Source organism: Filicampus tigris, chromosome 15 (assembly GCF_054856515.1).
Source record: "Filicampus tigris isolate MCC_2025a chromosome 15, RoL_Ftig_1.0, whole genome shotgun sequence".
Classification (NCBI taxonomy): Eukaryota; Metazoa; Chordata; class Actinopteri; order Syngnathiformes; family Syngnathidae; genus Filicampus; species Filicampus tigris.
Genome location: NC_141231.1, coordinates 5973530 through 5994587, shown reverse-complemented (window position 1 = coordinate 5994587; position 21058 = coordinate 5973530). Strand labels below are relative to the sequence as shown.

Below are 21058 nucleotides of genomic sequence, written 5' to 3'. Positions count from 1 at the left end.
TCCTTTCATCTTTTTATTTTTTAAACTTGTACATCATTATCATTAACAGAGTAAATAAACATTACAACTTACATTTGCCACATTTAGATAAATTATACAGACAAGAATGCAAGCAAAACGGGAAGCTGGTCTATTTTATTACTAGGAGTCACACTTAAGGGGAGTATCTAGAACAGAGATGGGCAACTTTGCTCATCGAGGGCTGGTTATCCTGGATGCTCAGTATGTCTTCCTGCTCCAGCACACTTGATTCAAATGATCAGGATTGTTATCCAGCTTCTGCAGAGCTGCTGATGAGCTGATCATTTGAAACAGATATGGCCTTCGAGGACCGGGGATTCCGGACCCCTGATCTTGAACCAGTGATGAAATTAGAGAATTTTCTGCGACATTTCAAATACACTCCTAAAAATATCTAGCTTTGGGAAATTATTCTTCTGATGATGATGATAACACTGATTATTGTCGCTGTTCAGTTACAAGCCTCTCTCGTGTCATCCTCGTTCATGCCTTGCGAATGGGAGCAATCGGCCCCGGACTGTTGCTCTTCCAACTGGGTTCTGAACTCCAGCCGGGCTTGCCGATTAGACTCAAGGAGTTCGTGCATTTTGCTGTTGAGGGCGTCGTTTTTCTCCTCCAGGCCGTCGAGGTACGAGTTGATCTGGTCCAGCATGGTGTTTATTGCTGCAAACTCTGGAAGAAGAATGTTAAATAATATTAGTTAAACCTGGTCAAGAGGGGTGGGCATAATTTAACCATGGAAATGTTTTTTTTTTGCATGAGAAGATATACAAAATATTAAAGTGAGCCATTGCGTATTGGTATTACTTTACAGTCCAGACCAATAATACACTACAATTAGCTCAAGGGTGAAGAAACTTTCGTGTTCAAGGGCCCACAAATGTTAAAACGGAGAGGTCTTTCGTAATTAGGTCAAAAGTTAGATGCTGTTACACTCATAAAATACATTCTTTTAATTACAAAAAATATTTTGGCGATATGGTGGTTAGTGGTCAGCATGTTTTTTGTTTTTTTAACCAAATTGTATTTGTGTAGTTTGGGTACGCTGTTGATGTCCCTAAAAAAGGTGACTTCTATACGCCGACTCATCAGCATTAGCAAATGAAAACCCCCATCAATTCGGACATGGCACAATAAAAACTGTATATGGAGAGGCGGACAATGTTATATAAAAGAAGAGGAGGCAAACTACTATTATTTTTAAATCATTATCTACTCTTAATTTTGTACGCATTTACACTTTTTGCCTTTTGTAATTTATGCACACCACCTGTATGCAAAGATCTTTATTATAATAAATCACGTAACAATGAGATACATGAATTAAAACGAACATCATAAAATATATCAAATAAGCAAGTCTAAGTAAAAAACGGCAATATGACAGAACTCCCTTTTTTTTGTCTTCCACTGACGTGATTAAAAACAAAAAATTCTTCGTTACCCTCGTCACTAAATTCGTCGCCGTCCTCGACGATGCCATCATCAATGGAGACGTCAAGATCTCCATTTGGTCCAGACATTGTTAGCTTAGTTTTATTCCGCTCTTCGACGGTGACACCGAACGACTATTCCTGAACTTGTCTACGAGATGTTCATCTACTGTACATCGACCCGGGAAGAAAAGACGAATACAATTGCTGTAGATTGGCTAAGATTATACACTTTCGCTCACTAGTAGTAGACAAACGTCAGTACTGCCCAGACTGTGTATCTACAGTATTTACGAAGTAACGAAGGGGATTATGGGAGGTTAATGGGCGGGATTTATTGTGCTGTCAAAGATTTTGAAGCGAGGAAGACGCTTTCTCCTCACTAAAAAAAAAAACAAGTGGGTAATGAAAGTATAAATAGATAACAATTTTGTGCGTTTAAAATGTGTATGTTTGTGTGTAATTGTGTCTTATTGCACAGTAAGTCACTGCGTAAAGTCTTTTTGAAAATATGAACAAAGTGGTTCGCCTGTTCATTATTACATCTTTGGTAAGTGGCAACCAATTCAGGGTGTGTACCCTGCCTACCGCCCTAATACTGCTGGGATAGGCTGCAGCGTACCCGCCGCGACCCTCGTGGGGATAATAATAATGGGTTTGGATGATGGCTGGATGGACATCTTAACTCGTCATATGACTGAAAATGCAGAAATGGTCTTGACAGTAGTCAATTAATTACTTAGACTTTTGACGTTGGCTTAAAAATAAAGAACACTCCTCACTTGTTTATGAATATAATTACTATACATAACATATTAAACTATTTAAAAACTATGTCTCGAAATAATACTTCACGGAAATATCGTCGTTGGCCACCTTCAAAATAAAAGCCAACAATGCATGGACAACAGTGGTTTGGATGTAAAAATAAATAACGTTATAAAATAATATCTCTGTTGTCAGGAAAACATTCTACCTAGGTAGAATTTTAACGGTCTCGGGATTGCACCCAGAAATGAGATCAGTTATGAAGTTGAAAAAGTGACGTTTACTTTAAATCTGCAACGATGGCGGCAATTGTCCCGATTAAAAAATAATAAAAAAATAAAATATAAAAATTTTTCACTTTGTTAAACCACACCTTTCCATTTGCTTCGAACGTTAATTTTTTGGCCTCATTTACTAATTGCCAATTGTGAAAAAAGAATACGTTTTGTTGCATTTTCAAATGACTATTTTTACTATTTATTTTTTTAAACCTAATAATAGCTTCAACTCGAGCGCCTTCGCGTAATCTGTTAACTACGTCGGTGTCCTGTTTCTTTAAATGTTGTTGCCGTAAAGAATTGTGGGTAGGCCTAATATTCTTTCTTAAAGATTGGTCGGGGGTAACCTATGGTAAAGGGACCTAAAGGTTGCATCCAGGCACCTTTCCTCAGCATTTGGTCGGATTCGAACATATAACGATCATATACTCCAATTACTTTTAGGTAATCTCGCTCGAATAGGATAGGAAAGGACCTTTCATAGGCAAAAAACAAACAAGCGAGGCACTCGAAGAATGTGATCATTCAATGTCGCACTTTTAATGCGTCAGAGAAGTCGCGGACAAGCACGTGTGGATTAAACGCAACCTCAAAATATTAGCCGATTTTTAGTTCGGGAATGTTTTACAGCTATGGAGGACTTACCTGCAAACGTGAAGGCTTTCCTGCTCAACCACCCTTTACTCGAGCTGACTGACAAAAAAAAGGTGAGTGAGCACGTCACGGCAGACACCGTGAATGTGATGCTAGCAGTCGCAGCCGCCTTGCTAATGCAATTCCAGCCTCTGGTGTGGAGCGTGTTGTGACTGAATGTGTGGGACTAAAATTAATGGCGAATTTACACGCTTAATTCTGTTTCAGATAAAGTGCACACTGAACGGCCATGAGTTTCCATGCAACCTGGAGCAGCTGCAGAATTTCACCAAAGGGAAAAAGTATCAGAAGCTGAGCTCCCAAGCACAGTTTGACTACAGCCAGTATGAACCCCACATTGTGTCCAGCTCAAAGCAACCGTAAGGACACTCATTCGCTCGCTCCTGATTGTCAAATTATTTGCCATTTCTGCTCAATATTTTACCATAGAAATGACACAAGCACTCAATCAAGTTGATCTCATTATAGACGTTGTGTGTTGTCTTGTGCAGCAATCAGCTCTTCTGTAAGTTGACCCTCAGACACCTGAACAGACAGCCGCACCATGTATTGAAACACATCAATGGGAAGCGCTTCAAGAAGGCCCTCTCCAAATGTGAGCGTGTTATTATTACTCGTTTATCTCCATGTATGAACTACTTTAATTCAACTAGTGTAAAAAAATAGGGATGCAACAATTTAATGCAAATTGATATAAACTGCTTAAAATATGCATTGGTGTAAAAAAATAAAATTGATTTGTAATGCCATTTTAACTATAGCCGCTCTCTCATGTCATGACTATCTGCAGCGTGCATGCACAGTAGTGGTAATCCGGGTCCTCCGAAATGTAAACAGAATTATTGTGGGTAATGGCATCATGGCTACCCGAGTGAGTGTTAACAACAGAATCCGAAAGTCCGGGCGCATTTCACAAAATTACTTAAAACAATGTAAATCTCACTTTCTTAGCAGCACGGCGGTAGTAAACGAGCATCTAAAAAGGAAGCACGTTGTGGCTGATGCCCGATTTTCATTTCTGACAAAGGGACAGTCGTTTCTGGAAGCTTGCTAGTTAGCACACAGAGGCTACCGTGTGTATGATGGAATGCCGCATACATGTCTTGTGGAACGCTAACAATTTGTTGCGTCTACTATTGGATTATGGGGGCATTAGCCAGCAATCTCACATTTATTAAAAACCAAAACACAGCTTTTTTAAGTTTTGTGTTCTTTTTTCCAAGAGGAAGTACTTATTTTCACCTTGTCTCTGAAGAAAAAATATTTGTTTCTATTGTTTCTGTGGAAGCTGATGCACCTTGATGCTAGGGAAAAAAGCTTTGAAAGCTTGTTTGGTACTGGGGAAACTAAAGCAAATCCCAGAAGGGGAAAAATCAACAAAAGGCAAAACTTATTTGGAATCATGTCATTGTCAAACTAAACAAAAGGCAAAACTTATTTGGAATGGACATTTTTGGGTGAGATTTCTTTTTTTAACCTGATATGATTGAAAGGCCATATTGCCCAGTCCTTCTTTAGCGGTTCTACAGTATGCTATATAGACAATTAGCCACAGTCCCAAAATCAACAGACATACATTTCCATTTTAACTGTATGCCAGTGTCCACAAAAATTATATTTTCTAGCACTGGATGAGTTATTGATTTGGCATCTCGGACTTGATTTTGTTGTTTGTGTCTGCTACCCAAGATGAGGAATGTGTGAAGCAGGGCATCGAGTTCGTCCCAATCAGACTCCAGCAGAAAAGGCCGAAGGAGACGCGCACGGACGTCCACCGGGGCAGGAAGTCCAAACATGATAACGGTACATGGGAACCGTCCTCCAGCGACAATGACGACCGCAGCGACTCGGAAGACAGCATGAGCGACCTCTACCCCTGTGAGACCCTCGTATGCTGCGAATATTTACTGCATATGTTTTCATCTGCTAACACCGTTTTCCGTCATAGCGCCAATGTTCACTTTGAAGAATTCGGCCGAGGAAAACATGGAAGCGGAAGAGTGCGAGGATGAGGGTGACGAGATGGAGGTGGACACGCTAGCCGTGCAGAAACGTAAAAAGGTATGCCGAATATGGCTCTGTTGACTCTGCGTGACCGACATCTTGTTTGCTTGTTGTTTGTTATAATTACGGTAGCCACTGTTTCATAACAGTAGGTTGACAGAACAATAAAAGCCACATTTTCACTAGGGATGTGCGCGACTAGTCGTTTAACCGTCTACGATTTATTAAACATTTAGTATTTTACTAGTCGGTTAAACGCTGCATTAGTATCACACAAATTGTTCCTCACGCCTCTGCCTTTGTAAACAAGCTGAGCACCAAGAGAGAGAATTGCTCCCGCCCCCACGCACATTTAGTAGGGGGCGGGGACGCTAAGTTTGGGGAAGAAAAGTACATACAAAGTATTTTGATGCAGCAGATGACAACAACGTCATCTGTAGGCTTTGTAAGCATAAACTCGCTTACAACCACTCTCCCGGAGCGATGAGAAACCACATCCAAAGTAAATCTCGATGTGAACCAGCAAGTCGATGGCGGCGGGGCCAGGCAGACGAGCATGAGAGCGTTTGTTCGAGCCAGGCGCTGCGATGCTCACCACACAGCAAAGCTTACCCAACTAATTTGTAAAATGACGCGATATGTTGCCGCTTTCTTTTGTTGAGGGCAAACGAAAAATTCAGATTTTTTTTTTTTTTCGAGAGTAGCCATAACCAAATGAAAGAGTAGATACTACGAGCGTTTGAGCGCGTCAGCTATGTAGCCAATGCTATAACTACAGACGGATGGACGTCCATAGCCACCGAATCTTACATGACTATGACGTGTATAACGTATGTGGAGTCATCTCCGCAGCTGTGTGCTTTATGCACCTTGGAGGAAAGACACACAGCTGAAAACTTGGCTGCTCTCCTGCGGAGCGTGATGGGTACGTGGGCACTAGAAAATAAAGCCGTCGCCTGTGTGCATGATAATGCACCTAACATATGGCGAATGAGACCCTGCTGGACTGGGAGTCGGTACCATTACTCATTACATTATTCATAATAAATGCCATGCATTGCGTCGGTAAATGTATCAGAAATGTATTTCTTTTTCAATTGTTCACTTTTATTCAGTCAGTTGTTACATCAATAGAATTTAAATTAACAAACTGTCCTGAATGTTTGGGCTAAAATAGCCCCTACTGTAAATACACAAAACATTTGCATTTTAAACTTGAATTCAATTTATTAAATTAAGTTTTCTTGCTTATAGACGAGTCGACTAGTTGCAAATAAAATTTGAGACTAGTCGGCGGGCAAATTAGTCGAAATTCCCATCCCTAATTTGCACAAATAAAAGATTTACTCGGTTGTTTTAGTTAACACTTCATGGGTCCACATGAACTGCAGACACTCAACCTTTTGTATACAAAACTAATGTCTCTTTTAATATCTTTTACTGACACAAAATCATTTCTGTTTTCTAGGTCCAAGGTGGTGGCGGCGGTTCTCGGAAGAAATTCAAAAGCATCAACAGGAAAGGCCGAAATGAAAAAAATGTGAAAGTGAGGAATGGAAAATAAATGATAAACATGTCTTTCTTTATATTGAGTGCAATATAAAAACAGTTCCTTCACAATAATGCACAAGTATTTTTGCAAATGAAAGACAAGCTCTCATTTCTCTTATAATTGTTTTTCAATCAAAAAGACTTTACTGAAACAGTAAAAAAGCAAAGTTACTAGCTATTAATGTATGTACTAAAATGTATGTTTCATTGTGTTTAAGACCAACTATGAGGGGATATAATTTGGAAATACAAGTAAATCAAGAGACCTGAAATAAGTATCCATTTCAATCAGAAAGTTTCAATAAAGTTGATTTTTTTTTTTTAATTGACAGTTATGGATGTGAAACTTCCATTTAGTTTCACAAAATCTTATCAATAGGAATACATCACGAAATCAGCAATGCAGTATTTTTAAATGTTACCTGGTTTTATTTTCCAAAATAAAATTCAAGAGGAACAAACCAACTTCACTCCAACCAATATTAAAGTAAAAATGTAATGATTGTCAGTACATTTTGTTTAGAATGTGTTAGTAACTTCGTATGCCATTCAATGTATTCTGTTAGCCAAGACAAAATTCTTCATCCTCAAGTATGATCGATTAATCACTATGAAGAGTAGCTCTTTAGAAGAAGTGTGTGGCTCTTAAAAGAGCCGTTTTTGGGGTTGTGGAGGTCTCGTAGTCTGCTTTACTTGGACTTGGCTGCTTTCTCGGTCTTCTTGGGCAAAAGGACGGCCTGGATGTTGGGCAGAACGCCGCCCTGAGCGATGGTCACACCGCCCAGAAGTTTGTTCAGCTCCTCGTCATTGCGGACAGCCAGCTGCAGATGACGGGGGATGATCCTGGTCTTCTTGTTGTCGCGGGCTGCATTGCCAGCCAACTCCAGGATCTCAGCGGTCAAGTACTCCAGCACGGCGGCCAAGTAAACGGGGGCACCGGCACCGACGCGTTGAGCGTAGTTGCCTTTCCGCAGCAGCCTGTGGACACGTCCGACTGGGAACTGCAGTCCGGCACGGGAAGAACGAGTCTTGGCCTTTGCTCTAGCCTTTCCGCCAGTTTTGCCTCTTCCACTCATTTTGCTTAGTTTTTCTGGAGGAACAACAGCAGAGGAAATGTGTCCATCCGATGAAGAAATCCTGCTTTAATAGTTGCAGAATGCGCGGGTCGCTTTAGTCAGACCAACCAGCGAAGAGGCTTTCGGCGCGAAGAGGGCTTTGCATTTTGGAGTGCACTCTGAACACAATTCCGCCCAATTGGCAGCGAGCCTTGTGGCCAAAGTCTCTCTTGCAGGCGGGGCTGCGCTCCAGCAGGAGCTGCGCACCAATCAGGATGAGGGAGCGTCACTCATGCACAACCCGACCAAGCGTGTAAAAGCAACACGCGTGTCTTCTGCGCTCTACTTCTTTTCCTCCAAAAGTCAAACGCTACAAGATGGCAAGAACTAAGCAGACAGCTCGAAAATCCACCGGCGGTAAAGCACCCAGGAAGCAGCTGGCTACTAAGGCAGCCCGTAAAAGCGCCCCGGCCACTGGCGGCGTCAAGAAACCTCACCGCTACAGGCCCGGTACCGTGGCTCTCCGTGAGATCCGCCGCTACCAGAAGTCCACCGAGCTGCTCATTCGCAAGCTCCCATTTCAGCGACTGGTTAGGGAGATTGCTCAGGACTTCAAGACCGACTTGCGTTTCCAGAGTTCGGCCGTCATGGCTCTGCAGGAGTCGAGCGAGGCCTACTTGGTGGGTCTGTTCGAGGACACCAATCTGTGCGCCATCCACGCCAAGCGGGTCACCATCATGCCTAAAGACATCCAACTCGCCCGTCGTATTCGTGGGGAGAGAGCTTAAACGTTCTCCTTCAAATCTCAACGGCTCTTTTCAGAGCCACCACACTTTCAACTAAATGAGAAATTTCTGTGCTCTTAGTGACAGTTACCAAGCGGTTAGAGTACCTATTCCATGTGAATGAATAAATAAAAAATGATGAGGGTCCATAACTGATTGAGCTGAAAACTATTCCCAGATCTTTTTGCTGCCAGAACGTTTTCCCAGTTGCTTGCTTGTCAAAGACAAAGGGACGTAGATTGCAGAGAGCTGAACAACTTAATGGTAAATTGGGGTTCACTTGTGTGGTGCTTTTCCACCTTGAAAGTATACTTAAAGCTAAACAGTATCGTTCCGCTATTCTAATCATGCGAGAATTCAATTCCAAGTTATTTATTTTATATTTTCACTTTTGGTAATTGTCTTGGTTTCAGATGCACAAAGGACTATGGTTTATTGGGCCCCTCAGAAGAAGAGGAAATAAACTTCAACATTAAATTCTAATCTGAGAATAAATTGATACTTGATATAAAAGTCTGCAATTACTTTGGGATCTGTGTTAGTATAGTCAATGCACACATTAATTGCACACAGAGTTTATGTACTCATACACTATAACAATTGGGTAAATGACTTCATTTCAGATTTTACCACACACGCCAACATCTGGTAATTCAGATCTGCTCAGTAGAAGTTACAACAGTCTAAACATTTGAACTTTTTGATTATAATTCAAATGATCCGAAAATGAATGTCACTGGTCTAGTCTGACAGATAACAAACTGAAACCAGATCAGCAAAAATGAAAATTATTCAAACTATTTACTGTATGACCAAGTTGAAAAAAGCTTCACCGGTAACAGCAAGAGTATTGCAACATTCTCCCAAACAACTCAAACACAAAGAACCACTTTTGCGCCATTATGATATTCTTATCTAATTTTAACCCAAGACTGGGAATGTCATCACTATCAAACAAACTCCTTATTGTATTTGGATAAAATAAGTTTATGTTTTAACAAATAACTTTAATGTGACACGTTCAAAAGTAATAAAGCTATACAGTATTATGATCTAAAATTAGAGGAGAGGAAGGGGGAAATTACGTTTTTTCCCGCCCTCCCGTTACGCCAACTGTCCTCTTTCAGGTCCGCAATCTAGTTTTAGAGCGGTTCCGCAGTCACGTTCGGTCTACGACATTACGTAGTGCAACATAATAAAAAGAACGAAACACTCGTGGAAGGGTTTCTATTCGAGACTCGATACCGGAAGTGACATCAGTTGAACTAAACTACTTTATCACTTCCATATGTCATTCCTGTTTTACAGTGCTGTATTTTTTTAGACTACAGTATTTTATTTAATAATGATATCACAATGTAACTACTAATTGAATTTCCCAACATAATATCTTTGTATTCAGTTCCATTTTTGTGGAAATTAATGTGATAGTTTTCTGTTTTATATTCAATAAAGGTTTAAAAAAAACGTCTGTCATTTTGTAACAATGGCCTTCACCCTAGTTGTCCACAAACTTCTGGTTGGTGGGTCCAACCAGAAGGCAGAAAACTCTTTGCCGTTGGCAACACATCAAAAATTCTGATTGGATGAGAATCAGAGTGCAATCTAAATTAGAGATTAACAAATTAATTGCAAGGGTTGATACTTGAGCAAGGGACACTGGGATGAGTTTAACATTGGCACTTATATAATAGGTTTGCATGTAAAAATGACATCAGTACCAAAGTGCCCCCACAAAGACTGTAGTGATTTATGGTATTTTTTGTGATTAGGTTTACGACAAATTACATTAAAAAAAAGTTTATGTTATCTTTTTGGTCTCAGCGTTCTACGTCACGCGAGGAAGGCATGCGTGGTAATATTGCTCGCTTTGACAGTTTTGTTGTCTAAAACGGCGACCGATCGCCACCAAAATACAAATGCACATTACTACTCTTGTCCACTTCAAACTGTGAAAGTATAAAAGTGTTCTGCACAATAGTTTGGATTTATTGACATAAAACTTGATCTCGTCATGATCACCTCCACAAAATCAAAAATACCTTGGCGATTGCTCCTCCACTTTCACAAGCTGAAGCGGACAAGAGCATGAATGCGCACACGAAACCCGACTAGTTATATTTCGGACATTTAGCAACGCTAAACTAGTGTCAGCTCTCGTTCAGAAGGGAGACCGCGGCTTGCAGCAGCAGGCAGATGGGAGCCCCCGCTTCCCTCCAGTAGGATTGGGACGGCTAATAGCAACAACTAGCAACTTCAGACCGTTAAAACAAAAGGCGTTAGCACAACAACATTAGCTCCTTACTGTCAGTCGCAGTCGGAGTCGCGTGCGATGTCCCTGCTTGCTTGCAGCCGCCACCTTCTGCCCGAGTGAAGCGCTGTGAGAGTGACGAAAACCCTCATGAACAGCGAACAAACATTTCTAGAGAGGCTGAGTCGGACTGCACAGCCGAGTGTGGCCATGTTGGAACCTACCATTCCGGCTGTTACCTTCCAAATTGGACGGCGCCTTGTAAATCGAAATCTGGGGCCATTCCTCATTCAAATAAATGTGCACGTCTCATTTCCACTTCAGTCTCTGTAAATATCCTGACTGGTGTTTAATGCCTCGCCCGCGCTAACAGCGATCAGCAAAGAAGAAGTGTTTTATTATTTTTTTAAAGCAAAGAAAGCAAAGAAGCAGTGTGCACTGGTTTACTTGGAGCTAGTGTACTTGGTGACAGCCTTTGTGCCCTCAGATACGGCATGCTTGGCAAGATCGCCGAGCAACAGGAGACGCACGGCGGTCTGGAACTCCCCCGAAGTGATGGTGTAGCGCTTGTTGTAGTGAGCAAGACGAGAAGGTTCGGAGGCGATGCGTTCGAAGACGTCATTGACAAACGAATTCATAATGCTCATTGCCTTGGACGAGATGCCGGTGTCGGGAAGCACTTGCTTTAAAACCTTGTATACATAGATTGATTAGCTCTTCTTCCTGGGCCTTCTTTTCTTTTTGCCAGACTTGTTGACGCTTTTGGCGACCACTTTCTTGGAGCCCTTCTTCGGTGCGGTCTTAGTTGGCTCGGGCATTATGTGGAAACTAAGTTAAGCTGCAGAAACGATGTGATATTGGACAGCAAACCGGTGTTCTTATAGGGGACTAATGCGAGTAGCGATGTGCCAACGCCACTCTCTGATTGGCTGACCCTTGACCTTGGAGAGGTTCACACTTGTCTGGTTCTACAACGCAGGCCGAGGAGGGCAGTGACGTCACCTTCGTCCGATTGGCCAGTGGATGTATGCAATTCTGAGCGCGGTTTTTGTCCACTGCCTCAACGCATGTTAACATTTTATTCAAAATTAAACGTGGTAAAACAAAGGTGAGGGATAGTATCAAACATAACATAAAGAAAGTTGCCAAAAGGACAACGAGAGGAAAGGAGGACCGTATTAGGCTAGGTTCACACCGCAGGTCTTAATGCTCAATTCTGAAAAAATACGTTTTTTGTGTGTGTAAGTGTTCATATTACTTTATAAATGCGACCTCGGTCTTGTCTGCTGTATGAATACATGCGTCGCCAAAGTGAACCGCAGAAGAATACGACGTCACTCATGACGTATTATTTACGGAAGTACATGTGGTCCAGCGTGTTGTCGGGGCATTTCTACAGTGAAGCAATGAGGTAGGAGGTTGAAATAAATACAGTATTTGGGGTAGAGTGACCAGATCCAAACTCACCAGATGTGGGACAGAGAGTATGCTTGTGGCGGACAATGTGGGACGCAGCTGACGCTCGCGACGGACACCAAAAATGCATATGGCACAGCTTGTCAACTGTTCAGTAACATATAATATAATAAACTGTAACAAAATAACAATTATAGATCTACAAATAAAAACACAGAACACAGAATTGCAGTTGAAATTATATTCATTTACAAAAATACAACACAAAGTGCTCGTAAAAAGGTAAATCTCTGAGACATGAATATCAATAAGAGTTCAAAATAAAGGCTGAAATTAGTCAGTCTCATCATATCTTGAGGTAGATGCACTTTAACAATAGTCGCACTCACACAATAGAAACGTGTCAAATCTCAAGTCAACATGTAGAGCATGAAGTGCAGTAACAATTTTTTACAGTAAAAAAGACAATCCAAACAAAGACAGGCTACTACAACTACTGCAATTCAAATTATTTTCAAATTAAACAGCCACAGCATAAAACGAAAATAAAATAAGAAGTATATCAAAAATAGTCAGGAGATAACAATACTGCAACTACAAACAATTCAGTTGTAAACAAACGTGTCCCCCATAGCAGCACTATGCACTTCCAGAAGCAAGGAAAGCACTGATGAAATGTCCATCATACAAAAGACACGTACGAACTATATATATATATATATATATATATATATATATATATATATATATATATATATATATATATATATATATATATATATATATATATGTGTGTATATATATATATATATATATATATATGTGTATATATATATATATATATATATGTGTATATATATATATATATATATATATATATATATATATATATATATATATATGTGTGTATATATATATATATATATATATATATACTTTCTCCAGTCTACCTTTAGTCCTAAACTGCAGAAACTGACTAGGCCCTTTGAACACTCCTGTACAGTAGGTGGTGGTATGCACCAAAGAGACATAATCCAACGTCACGATTGTCTGCTTATCGGTGCAAGTCTACCACAATCGCTTCACTAAATTCCTCCTGATTTCGTACTGAACGTCTCTGAAGCATCAACACAGGACATCTGTCACTACTTTGGTGGACTAAATCTTCATTCGTTGAATCGTCTTGCCCACTTAAACTCGTCTCGGTACACGTTGAAGTGTCGCGGCCTCTCGTAGCCTATCTTAGCTTAGCTTAGTTTAGCTTCGATCCGAAGTGAGACGCGTTTGTGAGCAACACATCGCAAAGCAGTGATCAAGTTAGCGTAAAGTGTTGTGAATGTTCTGTGAAAATGTGGGCAAGTAGGACAGTAGAGTACGAGGAGGAACTTTGTGGAACAAAACAGGAGAACGAGCGACAGCATCAACCTCTGGACGCAGTTTTCAAGAAGCATCGAGATGCGTTACACACAGCAGGTTTGTGCACGTCTTACTCTTGTTTAGGATGTTATATCTAATATCACGTAATCATGCACGTAATGTTTACCAATTGGCTCTGATCATATTCTGGGTTCAGTGGTGGTTCAGAAAATCTGAAAGGGTTGTCGGTAATGCTCAATACGGAGCATTTTTACTCTGTTTACATGACAATGCGAATATTTGTGCATGTTTGGTGTTCCTAGTGTAGTTTGTTTAACAATTGCTCATGTGAAATAAATTAGGGCTGCAACAATATATGGCCTAAAATTCATATTGCGGTAGGAAACGAACCATAGATATGTCTTGGTGTGTGCATTTAAATGCAGTTGTCTCGGAATGGCCATATGCCATCAGAAAAGAATTCTAGCATGAAATTATTTTAATTATCATACCTGTCAACGTGTACGTTTTCCCCGTATTGTATACGTTGTTTGATCATTTCAAATGGTGTACGCCGTAGCTATAACAATTTTTGCACGGGGGAAAAAAATAGAAATGAAAAACTCGTCTTTTGTTAGACTGATCTCGTTTTGCCCATTTCGGCTCGGAGCGTCCGTTAGCGATTCCGACTGCAAACTTTGGCGGACTTTCACGAGCGAAATCCCCCCAACCTAAATATGTGTTTTAAAAAAATACAGAAAACGTTTCAGTTCCTTCAAAGCAGTGTGAAAATGACAATGCATTGTAAAATTTAAAACAAAACATTACTCTTGTGCAAAACTCTATTTTCCCTTTTCCCATCACTTATCTTAAAGGCCCCACATCACAATTAAAAAAAAATCTAATCTTTGTTATTTTTATTGGGGTTGTAAGATAATTGGGGGGTTGGAAATGCCTAGGATGCCCCTTTACAAGCCATTGTAGTTGGTCAAAAATGCCTGACATTTTAAATAAGCCAATGTATTGTTTGTTGTTTTATTTATTAATGTTTGACATATAAAATACTCTTTGGATCTCTGTTCTCCTTAATTGAATATGAAAATCAGTTTTTCTCTGATTGATAGTTGACAATATCTCAGTGGCTTTGGCTGCCATGATAATGAGGAGTAATTAACAGAAAAGCCAACAGCCATTAAAAGAAGTCATGCCAATTGTTAAACTATCAAAATATGTAACATGTTATCCTGAAATACTGGAAATAAGTGCTCGGTGATCGAGTACACTTTTCACAGAAGCCTGGCTGGAACCCCGTTAACGCGGAGCGCATCCAAATTTGAACAGGAAAATAGCAGGCAAATTAATAAGTGTCTGGAGAGAAAATTACTTATAATAATGCTACACATACAGCTAAACAGGACCGGAAACCGGAAATGTATTACTTTAAGCAGAGCTAGGCATTCCGTCCTGGGGGCAGAACGGTCCGTCCCTCCGTTCCGGACGTACGCCCATTTTAGGGACGGGGGACGACAAGTTTTAAAAAAGGGACGGATCTGTAGAATAACAGTTAATCCACGTGTTTTTAGCCATCTCTGGGGCAGCCATTTTGGCAATGCTGTAGACTGAAAATGACATCACAACCACTCAGGGCTCAGGTAACGACCAATCACAGCCTGACCTGTTTTCTGAAGCTGAGCCATGATTGGTCGTCATCTGAGCCCTGAGGGTCTGTGATGTAATTTTCAGTCGACAGAAGTGACAAAATGGCTGCTCCCTCAAATGGCTGAAAACGGGTGGATTTTGCTGCTTAACTCATATTAATATTTCATATTAATCATATTGCCTTGTTTCAACTAATGGATCAGTTGTTTGCTTTTTTTAAATCTGTAAATCTGTAAATTGTCTGAACTAGTGCAAAGAAATAACCATACTGTGAACACCAATGGCACATCATTTTCAAGTTGTTTGAGGTAGTGAAAAAGAATAATTTACAGTAACATGAATTGACAACAAAATCTGTAAGTTGTCTGAGTATCTAGACCCACATGTTTATCTATTAAGGCAAGCCAACAAGTCACAGATGATAATAACAATAGCAATAATAAAAAAATTAAAGAAAATAGTTTAAAATACTTTCAGTTATTGGCTATCCAGAACAGTAGCAGGTAGGGTTGGGCATCGTTTGAATTTGGACGATTCCGGTTCCGATGTTTTGATTCAACTCTGGTTCCTAACTATTTGCAATTCCGCAACTTCTCTGTTCTTCAATTTCATGAACGTTTTACTATTTGTGAAGTTTACCATGGATTACTCAAAGGGCTGTTTTTAACCAGTATTTATTTTGATACATTTTTTTGCATTATTATCTGATATTATTTTTCAATACAGTAATGCAGCTGTCACTTAAAACATGCTACTGAACACCAATTGATTGGCTAACCTTGTCTTGCTTTAGAAAGAAAATATATATGACAAACACAACGCTGCATTTTATGGGCAAGCAAGGAAAGGCTATCTAATCTCAGCAGTCTATGTAAACATATGATACATAAACTATGAAAAAAAAAAAAAAACACGATTTATAGGCCAGAAAATATGATACATATCGAGAGAGGAGATTTGACTGATGTGCGTTTGTCTTCTTGCGTCTTGCAGACATCATTGGCGATATTAGTCTGTCTTCATCAGACGTTCGGTCTGAGTCCCCTCGCATTAAAGAAGAAGTGGAGGATAAAGAGTCACTGAAAATCAAAGCGGAAGAGTTCCTGCGCACTAAAGTGGAAATGGAGGATAAAGATCCCCCCCAAATCAAAGAGGAGGAGGAAGAGTTCCTGCTTATTAAAGAGGAAGAGCAGGAGGATATCATCAAGGTTCGATTGACTGGTGTCCCTTGGAAGACTGAAGATGAAGATGAAGGTCCAAGTGATGAAGATCTAAGTGACGAGAGCAGAGTGACGGAGCCTCCAAGCAGCAGCTCAAGTCAACACATTACAACCGAAGGTGACGGAGACCACTGTGGAGGATTACCAGCAAACAAACTCTTAGGTCCACTATTGGATAGTGACAATGTAATGTCACAATCTCAGTATAATGATGATGACGATGATGACACTGAGGATGAACAGTCTGAAGCTGATGTGACATGTCACACTGACATCACACGCTGTGGGAAAAACTTTAGTTATGAGTGCCATTTGAAAAGTCATCTGAACAGCCACACTGGTGTGAAACCTTTTGTCTGCTCAGTTTGTGGTCAAACATTCTCGCGTAAACACTCACTGACAACACACTCCAGAAAACACACTGGAGAGAAACCGTTTGCCTGCTCAGTTTGTGGTCAAACATTCTCTCGTAGACATGTTTTGACAGTACACAAAAGAACACACACTGGAGAGAAACCCTTTGCCTGTTCAGTTTGTGGTCAAACATTCTCTGTTAATGGGAGCTTGAGAAGACACATGAGAACACACACTGGGGAGAATCCTTTTCCCTGCTCAGTTTGTGGTCAAAGATTTCCTGAAAGGGAAAAACTAAGTATGCACACAAGAACCCACACTGGTGAAAACTGCTTAACCTGCTCAGATTGTGGTCAAAGATTCACTCAGAGGGGAGCCTTAATATGTCACATAAGAACACACACTGGGGAGAAACCTTTTGCCTGTTCAGTTTGTGGCCAAAAATTCTCTCATAAGAGAAACCTAAAAAGCCACACACGAACGCACACTGGCGAGAAACCGTTTGCCTGCTCCGTTTGCGGTCAAACATTCTCTCGTAAACAAGCTCTGACAACACACTCGAGAAAGCACACAGGAGAGAAACCATTTGCTTGCTCGGTTTGTGGTCAAACGTTCTCCCGCAGACATGTTTTGATAGCTCACAAAAGAACACACAGTGGAGAGAAACCTTTTGCCTGTTCAGTTTGTGGTCAAACATTCTCTAAAAAGGGATCCATCAAAAGTCACATGAGAACACACACCGGCGAGAAACCTTTTTCCTGCTCAGTTTGTGGCCAAAGATTCTCTCTGAAGGGAAACTTAACAAGTCACACAAGAACGCACACAGGTGAAAAACCTTTTTCCTGCACAGTTTGTGGTCAAAGATTCTCTCAGAAGGGCACCTTAACTTGTCACACTAGAACACACACTGGAGAAAAACCTTTTGCATGCTCAGACTGTGGCCAAAAATTCTATCAGAAGGGTAACTTTAAGAGACACAAGTGTGCTGGTGACAATAGAAATGATAAATAGAACTGCCAATAAAAATGAAGATATTTGTCAGGTCATTGATCCGATAACCAACTAGACTGTTGTGGTTCTGTAAGATATTTCCGCCATCATCCGAGCAGGCTTTATCAGTTCGAGTACAAAGGCTTGATAGGACAGCTTGAACCTCGGGCTAAAGCTCTCCAGTGTATGTGTGCATGTGAAGCGTTTTTTTTTTTTTTTTTCTTCCCATCAAGTGGAACACTCTAAACAAATAATAATCAACATTTTGTATTCTATATGTCTTATTGTATTTTTCTGTCTTCTTCTCTGTCTGTGTTCTGTGGACCTTTTAAAAATCTCCCGTGGGCATGTGTTATGAATTAGCACTTGTTAAAACACTTTGCCCAATGTTTTATGTGCATATCCAATAAGTAAATGATTGAAATAGTGTAAACCTAACCCTGTAATTCGCTTTACCTGTACTGTATGTATAATATAAAAACATTAGAAATGAAATGCAAATAATTGAAGGGCTGAACGTGCAGCACAACTGTGACTACATATTTGCATGCTCTGGCATTACAATACTTAAACATGGTACACGCAAGGATTTTTCGAATCTTAAAAGAGTGTTCACAATATGATTTCAGGCATTTTAACCGTTTCGATCATACTGTGTTTGGCGATAACAACACCACACAGATTCTCATACACCACCGATCTCAAAACAAGTAGCAGACAGAAATCTCAGTTGTTGTAGTGACTAAGTCCAGCCAGTTAGTGTTTGACACGCTAAATCGCGTATTAATCTTCCAAGTATAACCAAATGCTACAGAGGATACGGTCGACACACGCACGCATGCACACACAGACACAGAGAGAGAGAGAGGTTACTAAAAATCGAGCATCAGTTATTCATCATCTGTCTGCAGCGTGGGTACCATTCCGTCCTCAGTCATTCGCCTTCTACTCTATATGCTGGTCCGCCTCTAATCAAAATGGGCGTCTGTCGGCGAGTCCGACTACACTTTCACTAGCACTCCCCACCGCTGGATGATATCTGAACAGAAATAGTGTCTCACTGAACTTTGGAAGCCTCAGTGTCTGTAGCCCCAAGCAACAACTCACTATTTTCCTCCCTGCTCTCGCCACGGCCATCGAAGCCTCACTGCGCAAAATAGACTAATGACGGACTGCAGACGAATGGCGGACTAAATAGTTTTCCGTAAATGCTTAGTCCGTCTATGTGACGGACGATCGCTCTACAACCGGTAATTATATCTTTCGGTATTTTCCGCTCAGTTGTAAAGTAACTCGAAGGAAGCCATATGGAATAGTAGCTGTCAGAAGAGTAGAATGAATTTGTGGCCCTTAAAAGGACCTTGGTATTGTTCATTGTCAAGTAATTTGACGACTTTAGTCGATAAAACCGTAGAGAGTACTTCCTTGTCTCTTGAGAGCGTACACTACCGGTCCTTCTTTTGGCATGATCGGCGTAAGTGATGGCGTCACGGAGGACGTTTTCCAAGAACACCTTCAGCACACTGCGCTTCTCTTCGTAGACCAGATCGGAGATACGCTTTACTCCGCCGCGGCGAGCAAGACGACGGATGGCGGGCTTGGTGATACCCTTCAAGTTGTTACGGAGAACAATTCTGCAACGATTGAAACGTTTGGCGCCGCCTTGCCCCAGTCCTTTACAGCTCTTAGACCTTCGAGACATTTTTTTTAATTAGTGCTGCAGTGCAACAAAGCATGGTCTATGTATTTTATCGTGACCTACTGACGTTTTTTCGTTACAAGACTGCGAACCTGAACGAGAACATAACAAATCGGAACGTCAGGGCGAGAAGGTTATCCCAGTTAATTCCCATAGCGGGAAACTGACGACATTCGGTGGAAGTCCTGTACTTGTGCCAAAACAAAAGTATTCTTAAGTGTAATATTGAGTTATTAATACGTTTGTTATTTATATAAGTGTAATTTAATCGATGTTTTAAAGTCACCGTTTACACGTTACCTACGTATTTTGTTCTAGTATGCCTGCCGTAATTAGCAACCTTCTGCGCATGCGCTGCATATGGTGCAAGCGCCGCAAATAGTCCAAATAATGGAGCCATAGCTGCTCCGAACGACCGGAAGACCGAGCCCGAGTTTTACTTTACTACTTTACTGAAGTTTTAATATAATTTTAAACAGCAAAACAACCCGTGCCACCATCCTCGCTGACACAGGGGCATAAATCGATGACGTCCCTGCGTGGGTTTTCTCCGGGCACTCCGGTTTCTTCCCACATTCCAAAAACATGCATGGTAAGTTGATCGGACATTCTAAATTGCCCCTAGGCGTGATTGTGAGTGAGGTCGTTTGTTTGTCTCTATGTGTCCTGCGATTGGCTGTCAACCAATTCAGGGTGTCCCCTGCCCACTGCCCGGAGACTGCTGGGATAGGCTCCAGCACGCCCGCGACCCTTGTGAGGATAAGCGGTATAGATAATGGATGGATGGATGGATGGATGGGCCCCTGTCAGCCCATCAGAGCCAGGAGCGCATTTGACTGACATGCGACCAGCAGCTGTATCGACCTATGCCATTGTGATTTGTTCGGCACAAGATTTTATATAATCAGGATTCATAGTGGGAACATGTGCGGCTATCTTGTTGAAAAATATGTCACAATATTCCTTTGAAAATTTGGAAGTGTATAGTTTGCTGTAAAATTTGTAAAATTCTGAAGAAATTTGCTTTCCGTCTGTGACTTAAACATTATCCATAAAGGGGGACTTGACATTATTCCTTTCCTGTCTTTTTCTTTCTAGGAAACAAAAGTAAGGTGAATTTTTTTCGCCTTCCTCTATCCATTTAGCTCTTGACCTTTGTGTAAAAATGCCATCAAGTTCAGGTTACAGTTCAAGTATCTATTTCCTGTCCTTTTCTGTTGGGTCCGGTTTATTGCAATACATGTTCAGCAGTTTAATTATGGTAAGTTATTTCTCCTCCAAAGCCTTTTTAATTTTTTTGTGAAATTATATACGTACTGAACTGACGAATTTTATACTTAAGAAGCTCCCATTTTAACTGGTGCTGGAATGTCCTCTCGATTAATAATCTCTCATATTATCCATTTAATATGTTCACAATAAGTCTATTTTTTTTAAATGGCGTTAAATTTCCAGTACTTATTTGTATGAATCTTTGCATTTGGTGTTTATTGCAAAGGCGAATAACACAATGATCAGTTAGTGGTGCAGCAGAAATATCAGAACTGATATCATAGCATAATAA

General features: G+C 40.7%; 7 protein-coding genes across 7 annotated transcripts; 3 read left to right on the top strand and 4 right to left on the bottom strand.

The window, feature by feature from the left end:
* On the bottom strand, positions 1-1753 carry bbln (bublin coiled coil protein). Its single transcript, XM_086052759.1, has 2 exons — positions 1466-1753; positions 1-693 (listed from the first exon to the last, which is right to left on the bottom strand). The coding sequence occupies exons 1-2, from the start codon at positions 1542-1544 to the stop codon at positions 473-475; spliced, it is 300 nt and encodes a 99-aa protein (XP_085908885.1). The 5' UTR covers positions 1545-1753; the 3' UTR covers positions 1-472.
* A 1032-nt stretch (positions 1754-2785) lies between these two features.
* Positions 2786-6744, top strand: surf2 (surfeit 2). Its single transcript, XM_086052753.1, has 6 exons — positions 2786-3207; positions 3362-3513; positions 3646-3749; positions 4844-5032; positions 5103-5215; positions 6627-6744. The coding sequence occupies exons 1-6, from the start codon at positions 3133-3135 to the stop codon at positions 6720-6722; spliced, it is 729 nt and encodes a 242-aa protein (XP_085908879.1). The 5' UTR covers positions 2786-3132; the 3' UTR covers positions 6723-6744.
* A 329-nt stretch (positions 6745-7073) lies between these two features.
* Positions 7074-7943, bottom strand: LOC147135263 (histone H2A). Its single transcript, XM_086052755.1, has one exon. The coding sequence runs from the start codon at positions 7783-7785 to the stop codon at positions 7399-7401; it is 387 nt and encodes a 128-aa protein (XP_085908881.1). The 5' UTR covers positions 7786-7943; the 3' UTR covers positions 7074-7398.
* A 110-nt stretch (positions 7944-8053) lies between these two features.
* Positions 8054-8984, top strand: LOC147135262 (histone H3-like). The gene has a single exon (XM_086053465.1). The coding sequence runs from the start codon at positions 8142-8144 to the stop codon at positions 8550-8552; it is 411 nt and encodes a 136-aa protein (XP_085909591.1). The 5' UTR covers positions 8054-8141; the 3' UTR covers positions 8553-8984.
* A 2223-nt stretch (positions 8985-11207) lies between these two features.
* LOC147135261 (histone H2B.3-like) lies at positions 11208-11718 on the bottom strand. Its single transcript, XM_086052757.1, has one exon. The coding sequence runs from the start codon at positions 11445-11447 to the stop codon at positions 11244-11246; it is 204 nt and encodes a 67-aa protein (XP_085908883.1). The 5' UTR covers positions 11448-11718; the 3' UTR covers positions 11208-11243.
* Positions 11719-13216: 1498 nt separating this feature from the next.
* LOC147135259 (uncharacterized) lies at positions 13217-20566 on the top strand. The gene is made up of 2 exons (XM_086052752.1): positions 13217-13689; positions 16225-20566. The coding sequence occupies exons 1-2, from the start codon at positions 13566-13568 to the stop codon at positions 17814-17816; spliced, it is 1716 nt and encodes a 571-aa protein (XP_085908878.1). The 5' UTR covers positions 13217-13565; the 3' UTR covers positions 17817-20566.
* On the bottom strand, positions 19191-19497 carry LOC147135260 (uncharacterized). Its single transcript, XM_086054269.1, is given in 2 exon segments — positions 19191-19245; positions 19247-19497. Coding segments are annotated over 2 exon segments (306 nt in total).
* Positions 20567-21058: the final 492 nt, after the last annotated feature.

Excerpts from the sequence above, each read along its gene's own strand:
- bbln (XM_086052759.1), bottom strand. The coding sequence starts at position 1,544 with ATGTCTGGACCAAATGGAGATCTTGACGTCTCCATTGATGATGGCATC. Across the intron at positions 694-1,465 it reads CGACGAATTTAGTGACGAGG|AGTTTGCAGCAATAAACACC; the intron begins GTAACGAAGAAT and ends TTCTTCTTCCAG.
- surf2 (XM_086052753.1), top strand. The coding sequence starts at position 3,133 with ATGGAGGACTTACCTGCAAACGTGAAGGCTTTCCTGCTCAACCACCCT. Across the intron at positions 3,208-3,361 it reads AGCTGACTGACAAAAAAAAG|ATAAAGTGCACACTGAACGG; the intron begins GTGAGTGAGCAC and ends ATTCTGTTTCAG. Across the intron at positions 5,216-6,626 it reads CCGTGCAGAAACGTAAAAAG|GTCCAAGGTGGTGGCGGCGG; the intron begins GTATGCCGAATA and ends TCTGTTTTCTAG.
- LOC147135263 (XM_086052755.1), bottom strand. The coding sequence starts at position 7,785 with ATGAGTGGAAGAGGCAAAACTGGCGGAAAGGCTAGAGCAAAGGCCAAG.
- LOC147135262 (XM_086053465.1), top strand. The coding sequence starts at position 8,142 with ATGGCAAGAACTAAGCAGACAGCTCGAAAATCCACCGGCGGTAAAGCA.
- LOC147135261 (XM_086052757.1), bottom strand. The coding sequence starts at position 11,447 with ATGAGCATTATGAATTCGTTTGTCAATGACGTCTTCGAACGCATCGCC.
- LOC147135259 (XM_086052752.1), top strand. The coding sequence starts at position 13,566 with ATGTGGGCAAGTAGGACAGTAGAGTACGAGGAGGAACTTTGTGGAACA. Across the intron at positions 13,690-16,224 it reads AGATGCGTTACACACAGCAG|ACATCATTGGCGATATTAGT; the intron begins GTTTGTGCACGT and ends TGCGTCTTGCAG.